The sequence below is a fragment of the Arachis hypogaea genome, chromosome 9 (assembly GCF_003086295.3).
Source record: "Arachis hypogaea cultivar Tifrunner chromosome 9, arahy.Tifrunner.gnm2.J5K5, whole genome shotgun sequence".
Lineage (NCBI taxonomy): Eukaryota > Viridiplantae > Streptophyta > Magnoliopsida > Fabales > Fabaceae > Arachis > Arachis hypogaea.
In genome coordinates, this window is record NC_092044.1 from 101,780,338 (window position 1) to 101,792,283 (window position 11,946).

Below are 11,946 nucleotides of genomic sequence, written 5' to 3' on the forward strand. Positions count from 1 at the left end.
GAATTTGTAGCTACTTTAACCAAGGTAGTAAGCCTATTAGCCTCCCAATGCTTGAGTACTCAAAGAACTTCCATGGTCACATGTGGAGAATCAATTGAAAAGCATAGCATGAAGGAGAGACTAAAAACTCCGGTGGAGAAGAAGGAATGTTATTTTGTATTAGAGCAATTGGAGAAGCCTATGATCATTGAAGAAGAGGAAGAAGTGGTTGAAGACTTAGGAGATGCGGAACCTCCATGGGAACCTCGAGTTAAAGAAAATTCCTCCAAGAAGATCGAGTTTGATGTTGAGGAGGAAAGTGCACAACCTCCAAAACAAATTTCGGATGAAGACTTGAAGGGAATGAAGCAAGAATTGAGTTCCCTTGGTGATGAAGATCATGCATCCAATCTTCTTGGGGAAGAATCCTTTGAATTTGAAGAACCTTCTCCCAATAAATTTGAAAGTGATGCGGAGGTAGATTTCTCTCAACCTCCCATTTATGACTTGAGTGATGGAGAAGAGTTAGATGAAGTTGATGAACAAAGGATTGAGAATGAAGAAGTTTATGAAGAGGTGAAGAAGATTGACAAGGAAGCAAACAAGGGAGTAGAGTTTGTAAGGACATTGGAGATACCTCTCCCCAAGCCACCACCATCCATTCTCTCATTCAAGTGGGTAAATTCCTTATACTTAAGCTTTATTATTCCCCTTGAATATGGTTTACTTGAGACGGATGGTCAACTTAGACATATTTGTGGCTTTAAGAGTAAAAAGGAGATGGTTAGTGGTTGGAAACATCATTCTAGGTTCATTATGATTGTATGCTCAAAGCTTAATTGCAAGGTTTGTGTAGAGCTAGATTGCTTGGGTCTAGGATGTTGTTTGGTTGCTTAAATGAGAATTTCAAGGCTATGCCACCCAAATGGAATAATGATAATCAACTTAAAGATGTGTGTAGAAACAATATATGGGATCCCGGCATACACGAGGATCAACTTTGGTAGCCCATGGTTTGCAAAGAACTCCATCAAAGCTTGGAGATATTGATCTTGAATGATGGAGCTTATTGGAAGACCAAGCATTGGTGGATGTTCCAAGATGAGTTCAAGCATAAGCCACCTTGATGAGGAGCTCCCCATAAGTCCAACTTAAGGACAATAAATAAAAGTGTTAGGTGGGAGACACCCCACCATGGTAAATTCTTTTCATTTTTTTCTCTTTTGTACATACTAATAGAATTAGTTTAATTTCATGTTTTGTTGAATTTGTTGAGTCTAATTGGTAGTTTAGTATGTTAAATAAGGTTTTATGGTGTTTTGGTAGCTGTTTGGAGGTTTGGAATGCTTGGATTGGTGCAAAAACATAGAAAAAAATTTGAAAAATAGAGCACCATCCACGCGTACGTGCACTGTGCGCGTACATGTGCATCAAGCGTTTTGGACCATCCACGCGCGCGCCATGCCTACGTACGCGTGGATTGCAAAATATCATGCCTCCATACATTGACCCGAGAGTTATGCTCGTATTGTGCGCGCACTGTGCTCGAGGCACGAACCAACTCGTGCGTATGCGCACCTGGCGCGTACGCGCCACTCTCAAAATAAGCCATCGACGCACGCGCTCCATGCGCATGTACGCGCCGATATCCTTCCTTCACCATATTTCTTTTCTTCTCCTCTTTCCATTTCTTTCCTTCTCCTTTCTTCTTCCCTTCCCCTACCCTTCATCCAACACTCCCAAACACCATTGATAACCATTTATTTTAGTTAGTTATTAGTTAGTTAGTTAGTTAATTAGTTAGTTAGTTAGTTGATTAGTTAGTTAGTTTAATTTTCATTTAGTTTTCTCTTTTTCATTGTAAGTGTTGGATTGTTATTCTTGTTTACCATAAATTGCTGCTGAGTATTAAAAAGGGATGTTATCTTAACATCATTATGTTTATAATCTTTGTTGGATTCTATTTTTGAGGTTATATTTTGCTACTTGATTTTGTATTTTTCATGCTTACCTTTTGAAAAATACCAAGTGATGAGAATTGCCTTCGAGCTTGTGACTCTTTTGAATTGCATGTTGTAGCTAGCCACCATGTGATTTGAACCCTATTCTTTGATTAGGCAATCTCTTGATATTGGATGTTGAGCATTTACCTTAATACATTGTATTTCATGATCATATGCATCCATATGCTTTTAGCTTGAATACTCTCATGCTTCTTTAATACTTGTTTTACCTTACAAGTTTACTTAAAGTATTTCAAGCATACTAGAATGAGTACAGTGCATGCTTCTTTAGTGACATAGCTTTTTATGTTAATGTGTGTTCTACAAGGTGCCCAATCTAGAATTCACACACCTAATATTTCTTAATGTCGCACTAATTCACTCACTCATTTCTAGTGATTTATCTCATTCCAACAATGTATGCTTCCTTACTTTTACATTTTCTCATCTTATAGTGTTATATTTTTGTTTTTCATGATGGATGCACCACAAGCAATAACGGGAGCAAGACTAAGAACATGCAACAATCGGTTGACCTACAAGCTGAAGGTAGCAATCCGAAGAGTCGCCGTACCCCCTTACTCATCTTTGAGTGCACCGAGGATGGTGCAAACTTTTAAGTGTGGGGAGGTCGTTCGACCGGTCGGCGATTTTGGGTGACAAATTTCTAATCTCAACACTTTTGCATTTCATCTTAGGTTTTTAGGATTTCTGTTGCATTTTCTTATTTTGCATATATATACACAATAAGCTTAGTCAAAATAATGAGATTTTTCAAGAATTCTATCTATAGGGCAACAATTGATTTGAGTGAAAACTTTTTCATAGAACTTGCTTGAATTATATATATATTGTGGAATATGAATTTTGAGCTAAGAACACAAGCAAGTGAGATTTGAGCCTAATGGTGTGGTTACATCTTATAACCACTTATTTTCCTTTTTGTGTGCATTACTCTCTTTCTATGATTGTAATATTTGATTTGTTTGACTCTTTATGTCCATTATTTTGTGTATACATGCATTTATAAGATTGAGGCCATCATTTCATTAAATCACTTACCCAAATAGCCTTACCTTTTATCTTCCTTTGTTAGCCAATTTAAGCCTATGCTTAACCCACTTGTTCTTATTTTAGCACACTACAAGCCCTAAAGCGAAAAATAATAAATGTCCTTATTTGGATCTTTGATTAGCTTAGGCTAGTGTGTGAGTATCATTCAAGTGTGAGAAATCTTGGGACATTGGGTGAATAAAAGGGTAGTTTTGTATTGTTATTGAAAATATTAGGAATTGGGTACATACTCATGTATTGATCAAATGTAAAATCTTATGCATTGATGTTTTTGTATATAGAAAGAAAAATTGAGAAAAATAAAAGAAAAAGGAAAGAAAAGAAAAATACTATGGAAAAGAAAAAATAGAAAAAGAAAGAAAGAAAGAAATAAAAAGGGGACAAAATGCCCCAAAGCAAAGTGAAGCTCAATAAAATCAATGCATATGTGTTTTGAAATGAAAAAGAAATTGCATGAGTATGTGAAAAAGTGAAAAATGGGTAGTTAGGTTAGAACTTAATTGTATAGGATGTCATAGGTTAGGTGGAAAGTCTAAGCTTATCAAAGATTCAAATCTCAAGCTCACTTAACCAAATATACATCCTACCTTGACCCTAACCCCATTACAACCAATGAAAAGACCTCATGATATGTGTATGCATGCATGAAATATATGTTGATTGTTAGAAGAAGAACAAATCTTGAAAAGCATGATTAGGGGGAGAATTGAGTGAATCGACCCTAAACACTTGAGCGAATAGAGTGCAAACACATCGGGTGAGGGTTTGATGCTCAATTACATGTTTCCACCTACAATCATCACTTTTCATGCAAGTTTGTAAAAATATTTAATAGCTCAATCCAATTGTGGATTAGACTGGCTAGTCCTTAGCCCTTGTGCTTATATATGTATTCTTGGGAATTGATTTATTTTGATCAAGCAATTGCATTCATTTAGATAGTTGCATATAGGTAGATTGCATTTAGTTAGTTTCCATTGAATAAATGCCATACCTTTACTTCATTTTTAGTTTAAGCATGAGGACATGCTTGGTTTAAGTGTGGGGAGGTTGATAAATCCCATTTGTAGGGTTTATCTTGTATTGATTTTAGGAGATTTTAACACCTTTTACCCACATTTATTCAATGAATTAGCATGATTTTGTGATTGTCTCCTTATTTGTGCTTAGATGTGAAAACATGCTTTTTAGGCCTTTAACTTGATGATTTTAATCTCCCTTTGATTCCACTAGATGCCTTGATGTGTTTGTTAGTAATTTCAGATTGAAAAGGCTAGGAATGGATCAAAGGAGTGAAGAGTAAAGCATGCAAAGTGGAGAAGATCATGAAAAGCCAAAGAGTTGAACTCATCCATGGACGCGCACGCACACCTTGCGAAATGGCCCATGGACGCGTACGCGTGCTGTGCGCATACGCGTCGATGTTGATATTTGATTTTTAAGTAAATTCGCACCCAATGAATTCTCAAGAGTTGTGGGGCCCAATCCCAACCAACTTTGGTGCCTAAACTGCTATTTAAAGCCAAAGATTGAAGAGCAAAGGAGATTCCAATCATTCACACTCATTAGGATTAGTTTAGAGTTAGTTTTAGAGAGAGAAAGTCTCACTTCTCTCTAGGATTAGGATTAGGATTAGGTTTAGTTCTTAGATCTAGATTTTAATTCATCTTCTTCTACTTCTATCTTCTCAATTCATTGTAGTTACATTCATTCTTCTTCCATTCTTTTGTTGTAATCTCTTTTATATTGTTCTTGTGTTTTGTTGTAGATCTACTTTTGTTTCTTCTACTCTCTTTCAATTCAATCAAGGTAATTCATAATAAATGTGTTTCTTTTGATTGTTGTTGTTAATTCTTTTCAATAATTGTTGTTAGATTCTATTCTTGTTATCAATTTACTATGCTTTTCTTTTGTACCTTCCAAGCATTTGATGAAATGCTTGGTTGGGTTTTAGTGTAGGTTTTGTTCCTCTTGGCCTTAGTTGAGTAATTAGTGACTCTTGAGTTATCTAATTCCTTTGATGATTGATAATTAGAAGTTGCTAATTGATTTGAATGCCTCTAAAGCTAGTCTATCCTTTAGGAGTTGATTAGGACTTGAGTAATCAAATTGATTCATCCACTTGACTTTCCTCCATAGTTAGAGGTTAACTAAGTGGGAGCAATGGACAATTTGTTATCACACTGGAGGAGGATAACTAGGATAGGACTTCTAGTTCTCATATCTTGCCAAGAACTTTGTTAGTTATTAGTATTTTCCTTACCATTTGTAATTCTTGTCTAAAATCTTAAAAACCCCAAACATAACTCACAACCAATAACAAGACACTTCATTAAATTCTTAGGGAGAACGACCCGAGGTTCAATACTTCGGTTTATAAAATTTAGGGGTTTGTTTTAGTGACAAACAAGTTTTTGTATGAAAGGATTATTGATTGGTTTAGAAACTATACTTGCAACGAGAATTCATTTGTGAAATTCTAAACCACACAAAAATCAAATCATCAGTTGGCTCAGTTTGGCCCATTCGGTCCAATCTTAGGCCGATTTCTTTAAAATTGGTGTCAAAATTTTCGTTTTATATTTTTTTTTATCACATTAAACCATAAAAACCTCATTTCTCATTTTCTAGAATATATTTTAATTTATGAGTTAATTTGTCATTAATTAACGGGGTTTGACAGGTTGACCAAACTTCAACAAGATTCACCAATTTTCACCAGTTCACTCCAGATTTGACCGGCTCGTATTGATACTTCATCTTAAGCTGTTCAAGCACTGGTATCATGTTTGGTTTACCAATTTTTCAGTTGAACCGGCCGGTCCAATTTTAACAACCATGCCGATAATGAAGGAATCACATTTACTACCCCTTTACTTGGCCTTTATATGGGTGACCACCTAACTATTCGCCATCTTATGAGAACCCAAGTTTTAAAGAAGTTGTATACGTACGAAGAAAAAGTGCACAATGACTTAGTTGAACTTTGTTAAAAAAAATTACTAGGTTGTATAGCATTTTTGAATATAATATCTATTTAGTCATTGCGAATAACATTATATTTTTAAATGCGCTTAAAAAAGACGGATATAATTAACATCATCTTCGCCTAATTTTTTTATCATTTTAATAATAGAAATAAAAGTGTATACATAAGATGTATATGAAAAATTATGTAGATAACATTTATTTTTTCAATTGCTTACATGTATGATTGAAAGTGCGTATTTTGATATTGATTGTTTACTAAAAATAGAAAGTGCATATTTCCGATTGCTTACATCCATAACATTTCTTTTTTCAATATGCTTACATGTATGTGAGATGATGGTGATGATTATCGTTATTATCATTATTTGAATGATCTTGTTAGCACAAAAAATTTGGCAAGAATCATGACATTGACCGTAGCATATAAATTGATAAATGATTAGGTCAACAGGATGGATGAAACTCAACAAAGAAGTTTGAGTCAAAACAATAAAAAAAATACGTGAAATATAAAAGCTTTTTAATAGAAGATAATATGGGGTAATTACTTGATGACCAAGATGTAGTAAAACGTGGGTGGTTGAACTTAAAAGATAAGGTAAATCAGATTGTGGGAGAGAAAATTACTCAGCATGGCTTAGATTATCCTTTATAAAAAGGAGAGTCAAGGAAATCAAAAGGGACTTCGATTTTCAACATCTCAAGCTATACTAAATCCCTCTAAAAACTTAAAAGTTACACTGACGTTAGGAAAAGTCATGGAATAAAAGTGCTTGTAAGTGTTTGAAGTCAATTTATTTTATTTAATCCTTTTATTTATTGCTTTAATTTATTTGTTTACTTAAATTTTAAGCTTTGTTTATTATTTTTGTTATCTTAAATAATTTCTTTTAATTTATTAATTTTATTTATTATAATCATTCTTTTTCAAGTTACATTCAATTGCATTGCTTCATTATAAATTTGTTCGGATATCATATGCAAATCTCGTTTCTGCAAGCCGGTTTCGGTCGACACTAAATTAATAAGTCCCAGGTCTAGCTTACTTCTTTATAAGAGTCGTATTTACTCTCTGAATTAAGATTTTTTTTATACAAACTTGATCAAAATCTGCGGTTGAAGGTCGAACAAAAATCAAGTAAAATAAATTAGCACAGCCGGGAGGACCTTGAGCGAATTTAGTTTCAATTGTTGTATGTGATTACATAGTGGAAAGCTAGTGAAAATGTCTGATAGAGGTTCCACTTTGACTAACACGTCGAATAACGACTCTGGACAACCTAGGAAGCATGTTATGAGAGGGATAGAGGCCGAATCAACATTTCCAATAGTCAGTATGGATAGAAGGTAGGAGTGGCAAACGAGCCTAAACCAGCCGAGCTGGTCCGCGTAACCCGCCAAAGAGGGTGAGCCGAGTTGGAAAATTGAGACCACCACACATCAAAATCCTGCCTAATCTGTACCGCTTAAACTGTGGGCTTTGGTAGGGCAATGAGGGCTTTCCCAAGGGGATCAGTGTCTTTTTTTGCCAGGGTTATTTTTTGCAATTTCCTTTTTTCCAAAACCCAACTTCTCCCAACATTAGTTCTAATCTAGTTTTTTGGATTATGTTTATCTTGCTTTGAAGACAATATTTATTTTCCTTTGGACAATGTTATTTCTATTATTTTGTTTCAAAAAACTTGGTTTATAATTATGTTTATTACATATTTATAATTATAAATACTTTAATTTTGTGAATTTAAAAAATATAATTTTTATGTCTTTATAAATTATAAATTTACTAAAATAATTGTGAAATTATATATATTATTTAATACTTAATAGAAAAAAAAGAGGAGATTTGGCAGACTTCTCCCGCCAGCCCGCCGTTAGGCGGGGCGGGGTGAGGTTTCAAAACCTCCTCTGTAACACCTAACTATCATAATGTCACGCTTCTGGCTGCGTCACTCTGATAGCTCAGGTATTACGATGACGCTTAAAATATTTAGTTCTAAAATATATGCCTGTTTAAAACTTTAAACTGTATAACCGCTCCAAAAATACTTTTCGATGAGTAATATACATCCATACATATAATACCACTTACAAAACTCACAAAGAATACATATATATAGTTTTACAAGTATTAGCTAATACAATTCCTATCCCTCTTATAGAATGTATAAAGATAGAGGCGAGGGAACAAAAATACTAAAACAAAACAAAAATATTGTCTAATAGAGAAGAAATAAGCTCTTCCGAACTTCGTCGTCCGTAACCTGAAAAAGAAAAGACTTGTAGGGGAATGAAAACATTATCCTCGAAAGGGTTCTCATTATAGGGTTGCAGAATTACTATAATAGATACGAGAGATAAGATCGTTACAGTGTTAATAACTGCCTTATGCATCTTTTCAAAAGCAAAGGTTTACTATAAAAGAATAAATCTAAAATCTTTTCTGAAAGAGAAACTGTTCATTTCTTAAAAATTTAAAAGCCTTTCAAAAGGTTTATCTATGCTGAACCAAATTAGCTTTTCATACTTTTCATACTGTCTCTCTGTCGTGCATCCCCAACTCGAGTTATTCACAATCATAATTATAATTCACATCCAACACCCTCACTGGTGTATATTCAAGGGGACGAGCTCATCCAAAACTTTCACAGTGTCTGGCCTCACTTACGACATAGGGTCAGCAGAGTATCGAGTTTCCACCTGGAGCACGTGGTGGCTAGCCACTGCTTTCACCCAAGAAAACTTGTATCTCAGATAGGTGAAGTGCAATAATCACAATATTAATAACTCAGCATATATGCATTTATTCTCAGCCATAAATCAACATTCATCTCAGCCATTCAGCTTAAATTCATGATTCATAGTCAGCCATCCGGCTCATAACATATTCCGCAATCAGCCATAATTCATTGTCATACACAGCCATTCCGGCTCATAACATAATAGCACTTCCACCATCCAACATCATCAAATTCATAAAATCATCATTCAAGCCATAAATCACTTTTTCTCAATTCACTTCACTTTGAAATCCAAAAATCAATTCCTTTCATCCTTTGCTTTAAAATTTCCATTCCTCAAATCATTTTAGGCTCATAAGCCACTTTTACTCAAAGTAGTTCCCTTTTCAAAACAAAGCCACTCTCGGCATCCTCTTTCGAAAACTTTCAAAGCCATGGCAATTTAAAGATCTCATCTGAAATATTCAAAATCAAACATCCAAAAACAGGATTTTGTAACAAAAGTTTCTCGACGGAGTCTCAAGTCTTTAGGAGAAAATAACATAACTCATTTCTTCAAGTTTGCTTAAAATCTTTAAAACCTTGGCTTCCTGATTTGAGTAATAAAAATAGAATCTAAACCAAATCGAGTCATGCAATCAATTACTCCTTTCAAAACCATTTCCTTTACTTAAACAAAACTAGCTTCAATTCCATGACTAAATCTAAAGCGTTTCAAACTGCCCGAAAATTGTTTGTCTTGCAAAAATTCAGAATTCAAAGAGTACTTAAAACTTTTTCCCAAAACATTGTAAAATGAGACTTGTCAATAGACATTCAGGTTCTTTCAAAGTCACTGAAACTCCTCCAATTGAAACCCTCAAGTCAAATTCAAAGACATAAACCCTTTTCACATTTAAAACAGCCTTGAAACATAAGTTTCATCTTAATAACTTGCTCCCAAAAGAGATACAATACTTTTCTTAAGAAACAAGACTAAATCATAATTTCTTTTTTTTAATTCATTTCAAAAGCATAAGTCATCCCTTTCTTAAATAATCTAAATAAAATAGTGGAAGTCTTTAACTCATAATTTTCCAAATAACATTTCAATAAGGTCTCGGATTCTATCGGAATTTCAGCAGCACCTCCCCTATAACATGGACTCTACCACCCTTTCTAGGTCCCATTCAAACCCTTCCACAACCCTCTTTAAAGGGTCCAAAATCAAATCAGCTCAAAAGCCAATTGAATCCAAAGATACATTCCATTTTCATATTTCAATAAAACCAAATCAAACTCAAGTCAATTTCCAACGAAGTAAACTTGATTTCAAAGCTTTAAAGAAGTGACTTTAAAGAAACACTTCAAAACCGTTCATTTCACAAAACTAAATAATAATCAAATCAACCAAGCATTCATGTTTGTCCAAAACAACCAACGTCACATAAGACTTATACAATTACTCAAGTATACATTTTTACCACATAATATCTGTATATAATAATTCCAATTTATAAAATATGTTTTTTTGAAAAGGCACCTACCTCGACAAATTGAAACCATAACCCAAATGCCTCTCAGAAATCCTTTCGTCTCGACCCAAAATCAATGGCAGCTTCAAAGCATAGCAACACACACTTTCGCAGCAGTATAAACAGGTCTAAATCACAACAAGAAACCTCGGTTACTAAATCCCAAGAACATTAATTTCGTAAAGGATTTAATACAGGTACAGAACACTAACACGGAAATTTCTGAAACATAATTACCTACTGAAATGACAAAACGAGGCAGCTGCAAACTCCGAGTACGGAAGGCAAGCACAAATACACAACCCTATGACGGACAACACCGCAATGCCTCAACATAAGTTTACAGGGCAGCGACAAAAGGCCTTTCGAATTAGAAATGCTTACCAATACAGAGGACTCAGCGGCTGTTTTCGGTGATAGAGGTGGTGGACGCAAGGTACGGTGACACCCAGCGGCTCTTCTTCCCTCCACGTGACCCAGACGGCGGCTGCAGCAACATTCAGTGACTACAGTATTTTCAGAATTCAAAAAGGACCAAAGCTAATAACAAGACCCTTACCGCAACTAAGAAAAAGTGGCTGAGCCAAGTAGTGGCATCCTCGGTAATGGTTTCGGTGGCCATAGGACTGCTCCTGGCGGCCCGAACAGTGGCAAGGCTTCCTCCTCCTTCGGCAGCAACAACAGCGGTATTTTCTGGCAACCACAGATCTCCGGCAATAGTAACAAAAGCTCCAGCTAAGCACCGTAGAGCAGCAGTTTGGCAGTGACAGAGGTAGACGGTGGTGACAGGACGGCAGCCACCACACACGGTGCCTCCTCCCCCTCGGCCATGGCTCGCATCTTCTTCTCCCTCCCCTGTTCGCGGCTCTAATGGAGGCGGCAAGGACGGGTTCAACGGCAAGATCCGACGAAGCTGGCAGCGAGGATGCGACGGTGGCAGTGCGACTTCTCTGCAACGATAGTGGCCACTCCTGCGTTTGATGCGATGGCGACTAGGGATGGCTCGTGGCTCCATGGATGACGGCGAGGCAGAACTGCAACCCAACAGCGGCGGCTCCCTCTCGCGCGCCCTGGCTCGTGCTCGGATCTCCCTTTCCCCTGGCTTCCTCCGCAAGCACTCCCTCTCTTTCCCTCCATGGTCCGACGATGGTGCGACGGTGAAGGTGAGGCCCAGCACGCCAGCGCGGTCTTGCCCCTCCTTTTCTCTTCTTCCCCTACTTCCGCCTCACATTTCTTCTCTGTTGCAGTGAGTGGGTGCGTGTGTTTTGTTGTGTGTGCTTGTTGTGTTTGTGTGTGTGTGTTGCTGCTGGGTTGGGGAAAGGGTAACCGGGTAAGGGTTTTCCCAATTTGGGAATTAGGGTTTAGGTAAAATTAGGTTTAAGGGTAGTTTTGTAATTTTAAATAGAAATAGAGATAATATAGTAATTAGAAATAAATTTTAATCCAACAATAATAATGTATAAAAAATACTATTTGTTCATCAATTTTACAAATTATTTTCAATAAATTTTCAAATCCAAATCATATAAAATTCTTATTATTTCATAGCTACTAACGATATAATTTAAATATAGAAAATAACTCAATAATTATGAAATTAAGTAAAATCTTCATTTTAATTATCAAAACTTGATTTAATTACTCTCA

At 35.8% G+C, this 11,946-nt stretch overlaps 1 protein-coding gene across 3 annotated transcripts; it reads right to left on the minus strand.

Moving 5' to 3' along the window:
- Positions 1 to 8,071: 8,071 nt before the first annotated feature.
- Positions 8,072 to 11,744, minus strand: LOC112711349 (uncharacterized). Of its 3 annotated transcripts, XM_072203319.1 has the most exons (6): positions 10,859 to 11,684; positions 10,684 to 10,786; positions 10,537 to 10,603; positions 10,312 to 10,427; positions 8,572 to 8,767; positions 8,072 to 8,308 (listed from the first exon to the last, which is right to left on the minus strand). In XM_072203319.1, exons 1-2 carry the CDS (start codon positions 11,312 to 11,314, stop codon positions 10,697 to 10,699), a joined length of 546 nt encoding a protein of 181 aa, XP_072059420.1. In that variant the 5' UTR covers positions 11,315 to 11,684; the 3' UTR covers positions 8,072 to 8,308; positions 8,572 to 8,767; positions 10,312 to 10,427; positions 10,537 to 10,603; positions 10,684 to 10,696. The 3 variants fall into 3 exon arrangements, with proteins under 3 accessions (XP_072059420.1, XP_072059419.1, XP_025619762.1); XM_072203318.1 differs by having other exon boundaries at positions 8,072 to 8,767; positions 10,859 to 11,744; XM_025763977.3 differs by lacking the exon at positions 8,572 to 8,767 and having other exon boundaries at positions 10,859 to 11,642.
- Positions 11,745 to 11,946: the final 202 nt, after the last annotated feature.

Bases quoted from the DNA above. Each gene is read 5' to 3' on its own strand.
- LOC112711349 (XM_072203318.1), bottom strand. From the start codon at position 11,314: ATGGAGCCACGAGCCATCCCTAGTCGCCATCGCATCAAACGCAGGAGT. The intron at 10,787-10,858 runs GTAAGGGTCTTG...ATGTTGCTGCAG, and splicing joins GCCACTTTTTCTTAGTTGCG to CCGCCGTCTGGGTCACGTGG.